At 38.1% G+C, this 16,033-nt stretch overlaps 1 protein-coding gene across 4 annotated transcripts in view; it reads left to right on the top strand.

Annotated features, from left to right (window-relative positions):
* The window catches only part of LOC135701339 (uncharacterized protein ZK1073.1), a 205,245-nt gene that overhangs the window by 152,455 nt on the left and 36,757 nt on the right, over positions 1 to 16,033 (top strand). For 3 of the 4 annotated variants that reach the window (XR_010517622.1, XM_065222106.1, XM_065222107.1), the window contains exon 2: positions 15,265 to 15,315. Coding sequence is in view for 3 of the 4 variants with exons in the window: in XM_065222106.1 (XP_065078178.1) it covers positions 15,265 to 15,315 (51 nt within the window). In the remaining variant the exon portion in view is untranslated. Of the gene's footprint in view, positions 1 to 14,909; positions 14,976 to 15,264; positions 15,316 to 16,033 lie in introns of those variants that run through there. The other variant, XM_065222108.1, reaches the window with a different exon arrangement.

Here is a 16,033-nt window from a genome sequence, read left to right on the forward strand (position 1 = left end):
AGACCACTCTCAATGTGTGTCACGCGATCGTCTGTTTACTCGGCAGCAACCATTGTGTGGTCCTCCTCATTGTTCTTCATCAGCAGTTATTTCGGTCGATGTGTCGTCTACTTTGGAAAGCAACCGTTTCGTGTTGAATATGTGAGTGCTGACCACGTTTTGCGTTCATTACTGCAATGGAAGCGCTCTGACCCCCGTTGGCGAATCTGCCATACAATGAAACCACTGGAAGCGGCTCCCGTTCTGGTGGAGGAGGCTTATTGGATAGCGGAAGATAAAATGTTTATTGTGTTCTTCCTTTTGACTATAGTTTTAAGATGTATTGTATACTGAACACATGTACATGTACATGTTAACGGGAATAGTTTGAATTTTTAATGGTTGTTGACGTCAAAAATGAACTCAGCACTCAAAATTTAACACAATATGTCATTTTCAGCCAGTTTCACTCACGTTTTAGGTTTCGTCCGACTTTTGTTCGCAGTGCCGCCACTGTGCGGTAAAAGGAAACGACAAACTGGCAAACTGCTTCAAGAAGTAAAGCCGAAGTCATTTCTCGATTCCGATCAAGCTTGATAATATTGCCCTCAACCGTGTATATCGCAACAAAGCAGGCAATCAATATACCATTCAGTGATGGCATAGTCCTCACTCAAATGATTTTGTTTCGCTCTCAAGGGCTCCCAATATCACGCGAGATATTGGAATAAAATATCAAGCATGATATTTATTTTACAGCTCCTTTGATATTGCGACACTATTCAGAACATGTAAAATTGTAGCTTCCAGTTGACTTGCCACAACAATGATTCCGTTCGTATTCTTAAAAAGAAAAAGCATAGTTTTCTATCTCTCTTTACTCTTCACAGATGGCAGACACGAAGTTACTGCTGCCAGCAGTGATGGAAGTTCGGTTCGTACATCAAAAATATTGAAGCTCAAACTCACCACAGTTTGGTGAGAATTTTAACTTGCGAGTTTTGTTAGCATGATATCAGAGCAACCGTTGGTCGTTTATCGTTGGTTATTTTATGTGCTTGGATTCGCTGGTAATAAGTGATTCGTATGCGGAACCTAATTTTAGATGAGTAGTGAACTTTTTGTGTAATTTAAATTGAAATTTATTGCAGAAAAAGGATGTAGAGCTTAGATCTAATTTTGGCCCTACTAAGCACAACCCGCCCTTTGCCTCTATTTTTCGAACGGATTTTTTTCACAAAATGGAATGTTCTCACTGCAGATGCCTTCCAAATTGATTTAACTTTCCGTACGTTACTGTACAAGAGTAACACATTGTTGAGATATTGTTAAAAATCTTACGCTGCTTCTTGACCCCAAACTCGGCCTACGGATTCTATACTCGGCCTAACGCACTGAAACGCCATTGAAACGCCATTGAATTCACTTCGGCCTATCGGAAGAAGATAAAAATTGATTCGGTCAGAGCGCATCTTTTGTGTTTGAGAATAATGGGTGCAAACATTCATATCACACGTTTTTGTTTACTTCGTTCGGTAGATTTTGAAAAGAATTATCGTACCAAACGCATAATTGACTTGTTAACGCCAAAATCATGGTTTTATTTGATGTTTTCTGCTCGATTAAGCTGAAGTAGCTCTCTACCGTATATGCTTTGATATCTACGAGGAGACCGCATCAATTAAACTGGTGGCGGTGGAGCCGCACGGTTCATTGTTGAAAATGGGAACATTTCCTTAGCCATATGTACATGTATGGGTAGAACAAATTCAAGTAACTTCACTGTGACTGACACAACGCCATAAATCGTTTAAGGCGTGAACGTTCCAGTGGACTCCTGCTGTCGGTTGGGTAACCAGTATTCTCAAGCTCCAACCGGATTTGTATCATCAGCTTGCTGCTAACGGTCAGTAGCGGTGGCAGTATGGCAGGACCAAACTCTTCAGCAACGATGCTCCCAAATGAAACGCGTAAATGTATTGTTTGTATGTATCACTGCGCCGTAAGTAGGTACTTTGACTACCCGAAGCGAACATCGCCATTCTCTATTCAATTGGCTCGGACGTGGTTGATGATTGTTGTTGATGATAACGAACTACCTACTTGCTCAGAAACAGACGATGGATCGTTTTTCCGCCCCGAGGGCAAGGCAGGCGGTTTCTAGGTCTACGGGGAGATGCGTTAATTAAAAAGCAATTTGGATTAATTGAACTTTACAGCGCAGATCCAGCTGGGACTGTGTGGCGAGAGCGACATGACATCAATCATCAGTTTATTTACTTGCTTTTAAGTGAAGCCGTTGCGGATCTAAATCAGAAAAGCCTCAGCAGCAGATAAAAACCAGCATTCATGACACTGTAAGTGCAGATGCGCCAAATTCACACTCCAACATGATTCAATGGAGATGAAGAGAGCTAAAGATAGTAGGAGCTCCAACTCTGGTCCAAGTCAATGAAAAATCTACGTATCAACGATAATGCACCTTTTTTTGGAAACCCACAACCTGTAAATATTATTGCAGATTTAGAAATTGTGGTACATTTCCTATTAGAATTCATAGTTTCTAGTTTTAGTAGCTCAAAGCGTTTTGGTGAGTAGTTTTTTTTTCCCTTGATTTATTTCCCGTACTGAGTACCAATGCTACCGACGCCAGGAATGCAGTTACTCCTGGGGATGTCACATGACAGATTTTGGTCCACTGATATGAAGTACTATGAACATATTTATTTATCATAGCATAGCATAGCATAGCTTAAAGCAGGTTACACAATGTCGTAGGTGGTACGAGCTCCAAACTGTTGTTAAGAAGGAGACCCACCTTCATCCGTTGCTGTTAGATAGTAATTTGTGAATAATTACTTCCTCTTAGATAAAGGATGTGTTTCCCTCCAACAGACCAGAGCTGTCCTGGCCACGTGCTTGCATCTGGTGGGGAAAGGAGAGGACTGTTAGTCCGACATTTACTTAAGAGAGATGCAGAGAACTCTACGACCCCTGATAAGTTTCACGGGAAGGGTGGATTTTTGTGAGTAGGGAGGGTAAACCATAGGATACGCCCAGCCGGCGTTGCTGGCAATCGTTATATCAAAAATTTAATAGAAACTGTAAGTAGTTTATCTGTCCTCTGTTGCTGCCCATTACCTAAACATATTATTCAAAAAAGTCTTCAGATTTTGGAATTAAGAAACGTTATAAGCTCGATCATGTTGCTTCTTTGCGCCTGATAAAATGTTTGTTGATCCTAAACATATGCACAATTCATTCTGATAGATAAGAGGTTCTCATGTGTAAAAGGTTATTAGAAGTATGTGGAATCGTAGATTAGAATGAAGATTCGCCCTTGGCCTAACTCCCACTGTCTGACAGTGGCATTATGGATAAAATCTGCCTGCAATAATTTCTTATGAATGCAAGAAGCTTGAACCCGGGAGTTAGAAGGTGAAAGCAGCTACAATAGCCCATTTTAAGAACGCGAGCATTCCGAAGCTATTTTCATACATGATAAGCCCCCCCCCCCCCCAATACATTATCGATGCAAACATACACCATTGATAATGTACTGAAACTTTCAATCAAGCATTAGTGCAATCAAGTATTTAGTAAGTTTTGAAATGATCGTCCTGAATTAGATGGATATTTTCTATCGAAGACAGAGGAACTAAAATGTAAATAAACTTAGCTGAGCGTAACTACGCGTAGGTTAGAACAGTCAGTGCCACATGCAACGGATAAGAATTTGAAAATTTTCACTTAATGCTCTTTTCAATATCATTTCTGTACTTTCAAATTAACACTTTTTAAAAATTAAATTGCAAATTTATAACATTTTCACTAGAACGCGTCATTTTCGCAGCGCGGCCTACTTCGATCATCATGAACATATTTATTGATCAGAGTTAAAATGGTTTCGATAGACTGGACCTCCGGATTGCTATAAATAAGGATTCATCTTTTTGGAAATTCCTGGTTTTTGATGATTTATCGTACAACATTCCCAACAAACATTTTCAGCTATGTAAGCTTTTTTTGCAGTTTCGTGCTGTAAAGCAGCAGCAAAAAGATGTGAATTCAGTTACAGGGAAATGCCCTCAAAATAGTATTAGTAACGCCTATTCAGCATTTATACAACTATTATTCAGCATATCAGTCAACTTGAATAACAGGAGCTAATAAACGCTTACACTACTACTATACACACGTTTCTCAACATACAACTTATAGCTGTAATTCAAAGCTGATTAAAAAGTTTATTTTACTCATCTCATAGCATCTGTACAACCAAAGACTCATACTGAGAAAAATAAGCATCGAAAGCGCATTTCAAACTATTAAGTAGCTGGTACTCAGCAAATAAGATGAATAATCGACTTTTGGAAGCATTTATGTAACCAACGTGGTTTGGATTTCTGATGTATAGTTTTGCAGCAGTCTTCCATAAATCTGTAAATGAAATGGTCGAGAAAGTGTTGCACGTGTACTATTATAAAGCCTGTACTCACCAATCTCGTTGTAGAACAACATGTAGATGTTTCTAGATCAATATTGAGTCACAGACAAACAGACGTATCACTTAAAGGAAAATTCTTCAAAAAATATCGTCAAGCGTATTTTGAATGCGCACTAGCACTATCTATCATCCACATTCCCAAGCATTGTTTTGCAACCGGAGCATCCCTCGTTCATGCAATTTTTTCACTAGTTGCTTTTCCCTCGTTCTGTCAACGCGTCAGCTGTGTTAAATAAAAACAAAACAGATGGAAGTCAGTGATGTCGGTTCTACGAAATTTTCCGTAGATCTATAGAATTGATTGAATTCTGCAGGAAAAATTCACAGAAGCTAAGACTTTTTAAGGGATTTGTTTTGTTTGTTTATTGTGCTTTTTCTTTTGCTGAAAACAATATTTTAAACGAGGTAATGCATCACTTATTAGTGCCCTTTCTAAATGTAGATGTGTCAATGTAATATGTATCAATCAATGATATTCATGGTGAAGTATTGAACATAAATAACTGGTAAAAGTTGATAGAATATTACAGTCATCAACAGGATTTGTTCTCGAACTCTGTGTACATCGTACAACGTAATGTTAGGAACGGAATGACTAATGTGCAGCAGTTTTGATGTAATATTCAACAACTTTTTTTTGTATTCATCAGATGTGGTATGTGTCTCCAGTGGGATGCCTTGATCACTTATCATTTTCAAGAGCTGACATCTACTAACTAGACGTGAAAAAGAACTGGCATCACTGATAAGTTCGAAATGTGGTGGCTTGCTCAATGCTTCAGTGGCGCCACCATGACAAATGCAAGCACATTCCCAACTAAAATATTATTTGCGATGAATGTGATAGTGAGTGTTACTGTTATGTCTGTTTGTCTGTGGTTAAATTCGTACTTCGTACAACTCCCGGGTACGTCTTTTGGCCACTAGATTCTGCTTCAGTGTCCTGTTTGGTTGCTTCTGGCCCGAACAGATCGAGTTCCTTCCGATCCTTAGTTCCACTAGGACGCTTGCTATGATCCTGCCGATCGATAGTATGCCGCTCACGGAAACGTTTAAGAACACTGCACACGGTCGATTTAGCCAATTTCAACGACTTCGCGATTTTTCAACCTAACCACGTCGGATTTTTCAAGTGGGTGTCCAAAATGAATTTTCGGTTCGCGGCGTTCGTCAAGTATACCTTCCTAAACTAAATGAATCGGGACGAACTTTTCAGCACTGAAAGAGGAAACATTTCAAATCAAACTGCTGTCAAAACATTCCAGATCCGAGCGCTAGGAGCACTGCAGAAAAATAAAGGCTGTAAAAACGAAATTAATAAAGCGTTTACATATACCAAAAATGTTGGTTGGGTATGAAAGACCCAAAGGCTTTCAAGCCTTCGGTTAAACAGATGCTATCTATTTTTGACTCCTTCACACTTAGAAATTATCACCGACTTCGGTAATTTTTACCGAAATCTGAACAGCTGAACTTTTCGGTAAAATTTATGCAATTCAATTCAACTGCTGTTCAGCTTCTTTGAAACTAAATCTCCACTAAAATTACAAGATTTGATCATTTAATTTAAACAAGGTTGAAAATGTTTTGATATTATTTTCAAATTCAATAGCCTTTACAATGAAGGTCAAAGTTTTACCGAACGTTCAGCTGTTCTGATTTCGGTAAAATTTACTGAACACGGAAACAAAATCTTAGTGTGTTGTTGGCTTCTTCTGTTGTTTTAACGTCTATAGACCGTTTTTGCTTTGGCATGATTTACTCGTCAATGTTCCCAGTTATTTGCCAAATATCGAGCAAAGGCACAATTCTATTAATAAAAGATTTTTCGATCCAGCTTCCTCTGGTCTACAGGTTCCTGTTAATGGGTCGATTTCAGTGTTTGCTGAAATAAAATCTTCTCATAAGACTGTTTTTTATCAGATCGGGCTGCTTTGATACCTACTTTCTCCATTTTCACCAATTCCTGCGTTCTTTGCGTTCTTTCGGAAAAATGAACCTCATTTTGAAGATTTCTTTTGACCCTCAGACTTGTTGAGTAATATGTAAACAATAACACAAATCGATGAACAGTTGCTTAACGTCATTGTGACACAAATGATAGCAAATTGAAGGTGTGCCCATACTTTCTGAAACGGTCTATATTATTTTACATCACGTTCCGTGAACAAGGCGTTGCTCATCGTAGCAACCGAACAATAGATCAGCATAGTCGAGGACATACCAGGTAACAAAGGGAAATGCCAGAGCATATCAAGCAGGGCTCTACAATTTCGAAGCTCTAAAATGAACTCGTGTTTTGTTTCTCTCATACATACGTGTTCGACGCTTCATTTCTATAACGCCTAGCTAGACTATCAGCAAGAAACGAAAATAAAAAATCAGGACGCTTAGAAGGAAAGGCTGGCTGTGGAACTTCTCGTCGTTGCTTTGCTCATCGCTTTCAATGTAACTAACGTCGATTTTCTAGTTAAACGAAACCTCATTATGGCTTTCAATCCCCTTTCACGAACACTTTATCACCGCTCTTTCAATTTGTTTAAAATGCGTTATGTCCCGTTTTCGATCATTTTTTTCAGATAAATATATGGATGGAAGATAAATTAAAAATATGACGTGTAATCTTCAAGTGTTTTGACGTGAGAAATGCTTTAAATGTGTTATTTCATTTTCCGTCATATACGTCATGAAACCTCTGTTGATATGTTTCATGAAAGAGAAAACTATCAAAGTCGAGCGCTCTTTCGCTCATCCGTTTCGACGAAGCTTGAAAAGAAGACCAATGGAGCGACGGGAGAAAGAGAGACAAGCGATTGAACATTTGTTTGTGCACGCCGACTGAGGTTCTAGAATGCTGCGAAGCTGTTCGACTTTAACAGAAAAAGAAAGCCAGCAGTCTCTTCGTCGCATCGATTTGGTCGATTGAAGCTGATATTGTGACGCCCTGATATCAAGCACCATTGCATTAGCAACCTATTAGAGATTCATGAACTTAAGAAAAACAAAAACAACAGATTTTGCTTTTCATGGACCGTTTTCAGAGGTTAAACATGGAGATACTCTAGCGGCACCGGTGGTGTAGTGGTAATCGTGATTGCATCTCACCCCAAAAGGCCTGCGTTCAATCCCAGTCGGCGCCGCCGGGATTTTCTGATGCATAAAATCTCTGATCATACCTTCCTTCGGAGATCAGGTTCAATTTTTGTGAACTACTTCAAACTCTTCGCTGAGGCTCTGCCACCAGGAGATTCTGGTTTTCCCGCTCTAATTTCTGCGCGTTGCTGTAGGCTTGACTTCGAATGTGGTGCTCAGCATTCGAAATATATTTGTGAGGGCACCAATCACGATTTGTATACCGCAGGCTGATATAGCCATTAGGCTCATAGTGGTGTATTATGCAAAAACTATTGAACGATTCATGCTAACAAAAATTGATTATTCCCATATTTTGGGGACGTATTGAATTTTGCATAACGTACACCGGGACATATGCAAACCTAAAAATTTCATAGTTCATCATTATGTGGTTGTGTAATCTACAATAATCACTATTTTCAATTTTTAAAGCACACTAATTATCTGTTGGCATCCATGCACAATTGAAAAAAAAAAATCTTAAAATAATATTCAAAAAATGCGCAAATGCACCGGAGTAAGTGGGACCTCTTTTGGGCTTTGAATAAAACTTTCTAAAAATAGAAATGTATGACAGTAGAAGATCATCAGTATAAGTGCTTGAAGTACATATTTATAGAAACGGAACCATCGTGAAAGAAATTACTTTGTATACGAATAGGAATAAATTGTAGCACACTGGTAGCACTTTATGAGAAGGGGTAAGTAAAGTTAGTGAAACACGAATGGAACTCTGTTTCAAAAATATATGGATGTATTTGTGAAGCTTCTAATCTGACAGATGGTAAACGGCCAGGTGATAACGAGGTGACGAAACGAATAGCTCGAGCAAATAGATTTGCTTTACATCATATACATCTCACAGAAACCAGGTGACTAGATATCAACAATATTTTCTCTGGATATTTTTTAATACTTCTGGTTCATCAATTATTCTGAAGATCTTCTACTGTCCAACAATTCAAATCTCATCTCTCCGATATTCTATTTTGATACCACGTGTCTCCGAAATTATACCAAAGACCTTCATGTGATCAGATCAGATCAGATGTGATCAGATCAGCTCTCCAAAAAATCTTTGGATATTTTGACGTAGGACTACGTCTGTGATTTCTATATGGGGGTGAAAACCGAAAATGGTACATGTAACAAAATTATGAAAGATTTTTAACGTTAATAACTCAGCTGCCCTTGGACCAATTTCAATTATTTTATCATCAATCGTTTAGAAATATTTGTACGCATCGATAACATTGCTTCCGAATGTTGATTTTCAACAAGAAACTGTTAAAAAGTGGTAATTGTCAAGCATTGTCCAAAGGAGTCGACATAACTAACAAATCCACCAATTACGTACATGCATAAGCTGCTTCCCCAACACAGTCATCAGAGAGTCGTTAGTAGACGAAACAAGTCGAAGCGGCATTCACCTCTGATCTTCGGGCGTGTGCGAATAGGGATGATGCAATTGCGTAATATTTTGTACACTCATCGCCATATTCAGAACCGCACGCCCGCAACGACCACACAAGATGCCCTCCAGAGTTGTAATCTTGTAACCAAACTTGGAATTGGGGTGCAAGTGATTTTGATCGACGGCAAACACATTCATTGATACGTTTTGTTGTTCTGCTTCTAAGCCACTTAATTTAGTCGTCGTAATAGAAATGAAAAAAATACGAAATTACACTATTTTCTGAGGATGCATAAAAGTCCAATTATTCGATTAACGATTAATTGTAAAGGTTTTTCCAGCTATTCGATTGAATATTTATCGAATTTTCAATAATTCGAGCGTGTAAGCGACATGCCTTCTTATTTATACTCGTTTGATTTAGCGCAGTAGGGGTCGTCCATTAATTATGTCACACATTTAGGGGGGAGGGGAGGTTTTGAAAACTGTGACGAGCCATACAAAAAAAATTAAGGTCCATACAAAAAATGTGACAAAGGGGGGAGGGGGGGGGGTTGAAATGGGCCAAATTTGCGTGACATAATTAATGGACCATCCCGTAGAGAAAATAAATAAAAGTACTAATTTATCTGACCAGACACAGAGAAGAACCATGACGTGAAACAGGCTAAGGCTAAGATTTACCAACTTGTTGAGAGAAGGAGATTGACGAGAAAAACTAAAAAGGGGAGGAGCTGGGTGGACACTGATATTATGCGGTCTTCCAACCTGTCGCAGACAACAGTTTAACTCCTGTCCAGCAGCAGACGGGCCAAGACTCTTGCGAGTGCCCAATCATTGAACCGAAGAATATGGGATGTTCCGGTCCGATTTGCTGATCCAGCTGCCTACACGTCATCAACATCTTCCAAAGGCTTTAAGCCTGTACTACCATCGGCTCTTTTCAGGGCCACCAAGATTTTCCAAAAGAGTTAAATTTCTGAACATGTCCCAACTAAACTTCATATCAAAAGGTTCTATTCAGGGCAATCATAGTCATACTAAAGAGTACACGCAAACCAAAAATCTATTACAATGAATGTTAGTTCCAGTTCCTATCATCCAACATCGCAACGAATGTTAGGAATTGACCATGCAGGCGATGTAATGGTTTTTTGTCTTTTTTTATTTCGTGTTCCATCTACGCTTTCGACTATACCAGTAAGCTTGTAGAACGACGCACATTGTAGAACATTGTAGAACGACGCACACACTTGTCTCGAATCTCTCCAGCAGAAAAAGCATACGAAGTCGAGCATGCGAGAAAATGAGCGCTTCATGTTTGCTTTTAGGCTAACCATATTCAGAAGCATGGAGAGAGTAGTGGAGAAAGCACAGGTCTGATAATCGCAACGTCCGTGGTTCGAGTCCAGTCGGCAAACTTTTTTCTATTTTTTTCGACATAATTAATTTCACTCACTAATACACTCCACATTTTTCGGTCTCCAATTTTCTTACATCGGACCGCAGCTAGGTATATCGCATCCTCGGTTCATGCGGTCTCCACTTACATCCTCTGATGATGAATCCCACATAATTGTAAGCGAATCTTACATCCACCGGTTGGGTGTATAAACAGAGAGAACCCCGCACAAATTCCTATACCTACACAAAACACAAGCTCCTGCTGCAGTTAAAAATAATTAATTAATTAATTTAGCTTTATTTAGGAGGCAGTTAAAAATAACATTTATTATATAAGACCACGTAGTCCTACGTCACCATTGCGTACAATCCCATAGGGCTGTCCCTTGTAGTTTTTTCAATACTTCTGGATGATCAACTATTATTCTGTAGATCTTTAACAGTTCAACATTCAAATAACGTCTCTCAGAAATTTTCTCATGCTACCAGGAGTCTCAGAAATTATTCCAAAGGCATTCGGGTGCTTATATGTGTTCAAAAACTTCTCAGGATATTTTCTCAATACTTCAGGATGATGAAATATCAGAGATTCTCTAAGTGTTATTGCAAAGACCTTCAGGTGCTCACAGGTCTCAAACATCTTATCAGGATTTTTTTTCAATGCCTCAGGATGATCAAGTATTATTTAAAACATCTTCAACTGTCCATCAATTCAAATGCCGTCTCTCAGAAATTCTCTCGTGCTATCAGGTGTCTCAGAATTTTTTTGCAAAGACCTTCAGGTGCCCATAGGTCTCCAAACACATCTCTGGATATTTTTCCAAGACTTCCTGGTTCAGTTACCACTCTGCATGTTTTGACAGCAGAATCGAGCAGGACCTTTTCTCTTGGTTCGAACTCGTTACCTGACACTGGATTACGTTGTTATAATCATTTTATTCCAGGAAACATTCTTGAATCAGTCACCTTCTCCGTTCGTACTAAAATCACAGAAGCAAATAAAATTTGCACACGTACGCATATGTAGGGTCCATTTGCTACGGTAGGGTCCATTTGAAACGAATTTGCCGCCGAGTTCATTGAGAAATATCAGCATCAACCACTTTTACCTTGCAGATTAGTGCTGAGCAATTTACCCAGTGAAGCTTATCCAAAGTATCCCTTCTTTTGCCCCGTAACGTGGGTAGATCACCTTTTCTTGGTACGTTACGGGATGTAAGATCTTAGTCCTTGTTACTTTTTATGCCTAGTTGATAGTGACAAGAATCGGCTTTGTCAACCGAGGATGATCTTGAAACAAGGAAAAAAATGAGTTAGTTGCCTTCATCTATGTGATTCCTAATCTTCTATTCGTTGTTCCCTAGTTTGAAGTGGTTAAGACTAGGGTTCTGATGCATGGTCATTATCGGTGTCATACCTTAATTTTGTTGCTAAGGAATCCAATTTTGACTGACAAAGGGGCGCGCCTTTGGAGGGTGTTTTAACACTCCGAAGGGTATAAATAGCGGAACCTTTCAATTAGAGTCGGATCCTTGCGATAAATGCAAGAGTGGCAACTGTAAAAAAATCGAATACTTCATCATATCTCATCAGTGATGGAGTAATACGACATGCACTAAACTAAGTACACGGGATATACTACAATAGATCAATTTACTGGTCGCAGTAGTGTTAGGTCCCGAACAGAGGAAAAAATCCCTTCTTTTAGAAAATATTAATTTTGATTTAAATTAACTTCACAATTCAACAGGAATTGTGACAACTTCTTCGAGTCTTGTCACTATTAACAAAGCATAAATAGTAACAGGGACGCAAATGTATTTCTTCGATTACTGAACTTGTCAGCACCACGAAAAGGTGATCTATCAGCGTTACTGGTAAGTGCATATTTATAGAAATGGATCACCCAAAAATACCATAACGTGTCGAAGTATTTTGTATACGAATAGGAATACATTATTTAAGCAACAAAAAGGTATCACTTTATGAGGAGAGATAAGTAAAGTTAGTGAATTCAAAGATGTATTGTCCTGAAAACTTCTGTAAACATACTTCTTACAGTTATAGTCAAAACATATTGTTCGTTTTTACAAGATCTGGATGCTGTTATTTGGTATACATTACTTTACAAAGCGAAAACTGTTGAATGTGCCTATTATTATTGAAATAGCTTTAACTACTTTAACTATTTAATGATTTGCATAGTTGAAGATGCTAAGAGTCAAATAGCAAACTTAAAGTGGTCATTTTATACGATAGATGAGGAGATGGAAGTATAGAGTTGATATAGTTGATAGTTCCGTTAGAGTACGGCAGAGTGTAAATTGTATATAGAGAGTCGAAAGCGACGGGATACCCCTCACCATCCCTCTCAAACTGGGGTGTTTGGTAAAGAGAGATGATCAACCCGATTCGTACCTTCCTCAAAATTGTCCTTGCTCGCTTTCTACTATCTATGTTCAATTTTCACACAACCGTACTATAACGGATCTATTAAATTACTGCAGGGTGCCTTCCATTCATTTTGACTAAAAAAATGTTTTATGAAATTATGGAATAATAAGACATTTTGAAAATATTTTGATTACGTAAACAACAAGAAAAGATTGTTAAGTTTGTGTTTGACACATAATACCTGCCAATTTTGCTACATGAGAGTCGCAATAAGCGATTTTGTAATTTATCTCACCCACTCTTCGCTCTTCACTCTTCGCGAAGAGGCGATCAGAAAAACGTTCATTGTGACTCTGTCAAAGCTAAATTTGCAGGTTTGATGTGTGAAACACAAACTTTACAATCTTTTCTTATTACTTACACATACAAAATGTCATCATAATATCCTATTATTCTATAATTTCATAAAACATTTTTTTAGTCAAAATGAATGGAAGGCACCCTGAATAACTGTATTCTTTCAGGACGTACCTTAAAATTCGATCGCGATATAAAATATTAGGATTAATAGACAAAATGCAACCCTCAAATTAAATTGTAAAGTAATAAAGCATACTTGCACTTGTGTATCTTAAAGCCTGGCCAAATTTATTCAAACCGATGAAAAAGTACGATTAATTCATTGCAAGAATCACTAATTATTGTAAACATCCTCAACAAAGAAAACTTAGACATCAAAATAAATGGGTTTGAGAGAAAGCAGCAAAAGCATATTCCGACGTTTGACTTAATATTGATCAGTTTATTACTTGATAACAATTAAAAGCTTATTCCGAACATTACAAAATATTAGCAAATCAAGCAATTGCAAAAAAATAATGAGAAAGTCACGAACGAGTTTTGATTTTTGCTCTGGAAAAAAGGCGCCAACAAAGGCAAGAAGCAAAATAACTTGAAAAAAGAAAGTGATCGACTCCGCACCACTTAGATATCTACCGTTCTGGTGTACCTTATTATATTTCTTCTATATAGGTACCAGATGCAAGGTTGAAAATGAACGTCCGAATCCATTGATGGAAAATCTGTCACATCTACTTCGCGTCTATCAATTCCCACCAAACTCAACCCTTATTAGCTACTTCATTCTTCTTCAATTTCCAGCTCTCCATTCAAGCTCACCCTTATGTCTGCGTCTGCGTTTCAAATCAACTCCCTTCAGGGTGAAACGATTTGGAAACTTCCACCAACGTGATGCGACTAATTTTCACACTTTTATTCAACTGGCAAATTGAATAACGTGACGTTTTTCGCAGTCATACGAGGCAATTTACAGCTCTGTTCATCTTTCACATGTGGCCCGAATCGTGATTTGCACTATTATCGTCATTATGCTCTGTGATATCTTCGTCTTCTAGAAAATATGTCAGAGATAGATAGCGCAACCAGAACTCCAAAATAGAGTGGAATCACAAATTTCCCGTCAAACTTGTTGCACGTCTCCCAAAGGTTGATTGAAATTTCAGTAGCTTCTCGTCCGTAGTCTGTTGACCTAGATCAATCAATCACATTGTGTGACATCATGAGCAAAATCCAAACAACATACCGCCTCGCACTAAAGTGGAAACCGACAATGATCGCTATAGTTTATCATCTCCATGGCATCAAGTCCACACCCAGCCGCATAAAATACTTCAAGCGTGTGCCTGTACAAGCATAAATTTCACAACAAATTATCGTAAAACTTAATCAAGCGAAGTCAGATATATTTAACGAACGTAGAATACCACGCGGACGACCCGGCATGGGAATACGATATGCTGCGAGTTGCCTTTTCTCATCGCTATGAGCTTCGCTAAAAGCATATCTGCGTTCCGCAGTTGCAAAAAGAAATCTTTCCAGCATCCAATTTCAAACGCCGCTAACCCGTACCACAAGCTGTAATAAGCCGAAGGATTGTTACAACAACAGCAACAATGCAAACGGTGAAAGCACCGGATCGATTGATTGAAATTCAATACTTTTTTTCGGGATGGGTAGGCTGGCAGTCGGTGCTTGTTCCTGAAAGAATCCCGGATCCCGGAAAGCACTCACACCCCGGAACCGCTACTGGTGCAAATGTAGAACACAAACATGGGCCGCAGGGTAAATCACTTAGCGTTCTATATGAAATCTATCTAATTGATTAAAATCTAATCCAACGGCAGGGTCTGCTGTTGTCGATGATTCGTTTTTCATTGGTTTCGTTCGTCATAATCGCGAAACAACGCGTTCAATGAAGACCGAAAGGCGTAACAAGATGAACATAAATTAGATTTACTTCATTTCACGGCAATACGAGGAACGGAATTGGCATTGATTGCATCAAAAAGGTTTTGCTGGTAATGGAGACAAGCGTGTCTAATGAATTCTTTAATTTTTTTTCTATTTACAGAGATATGCAGTCAAAACAGAGAAGAGTGGAGAACTTATAGTCACAGTTCAGGTAAGGTTTTGTTATTGTGATTTTGACAAGAATATGATCATTTTGGAATGGATACAGAAGTAGTTTGTCTAAGTTATGGTGTGGGATGAATTAGCAAAAATGATTAAACATACAATATTATAAATGCAATCACTGAACTAAGGAAAATTTCAAAGACCGCAAATTTGTGGTTATGTATTGAGCAGTTCCATGGAAAATAGCGATAAAAAATTGAATTCTTGAATCGAACTTCTTCGGTTTGTATGTAACATTGCGTAATTGATTATTATGGGCAATGATTTACATTTTTGCTAATATTTAGCCATTTTGATCTTGTTAAATTTTCAAAATGGCGTCCTTGAAATTTTTCAAAATATTGTTGTACGGCAACGGCATTTCTAATCGAAATTATTTATTTATTTATTTCTTCAATCAACGTAGACTAGTACAAATACATTTACATTTTTTCTTAAATATAAAAAAAATCTTTGAAAGAAAGAAAAAAAAAATAAAATTTTGTCCTATATAAAAATCAAGCAGTATCTGCTTTCCTATTTTTCTTCTTGTGAGTTATAATTCCGTATGGAGTAAAACCATTGTTTTAAATTATGCCGAGACATTGTAAAGTCAATGGTTTCACAGTATTGATTGTAAGAGGCCATCTAGCGATTTAATGACCCATATTTGTGCGATGATGATTTATGGCAAAAAAAATCGATTTGGGAGTTGCCGAGTAGGT

This window comes from Ochlerotatus camptorhynchus, unplaced genomic scaffold, assembly GCF_037179485.1.
Source record: "Ochlerotatus camptorhynchus isolate MF236.1 unplaced genomic scaffold, CSIRO-AGI_Acam_v1.1 ptg000157l, whole genome shotgun sequence".
Classification (NCBI taxonomy): domain Eukaryota; kingdom Metazoa; phylum Arthropoda; class Insecta; order Diptera; family Culicidae; genus Ochlerotatus; species Ochlerotatus camptorhynchus.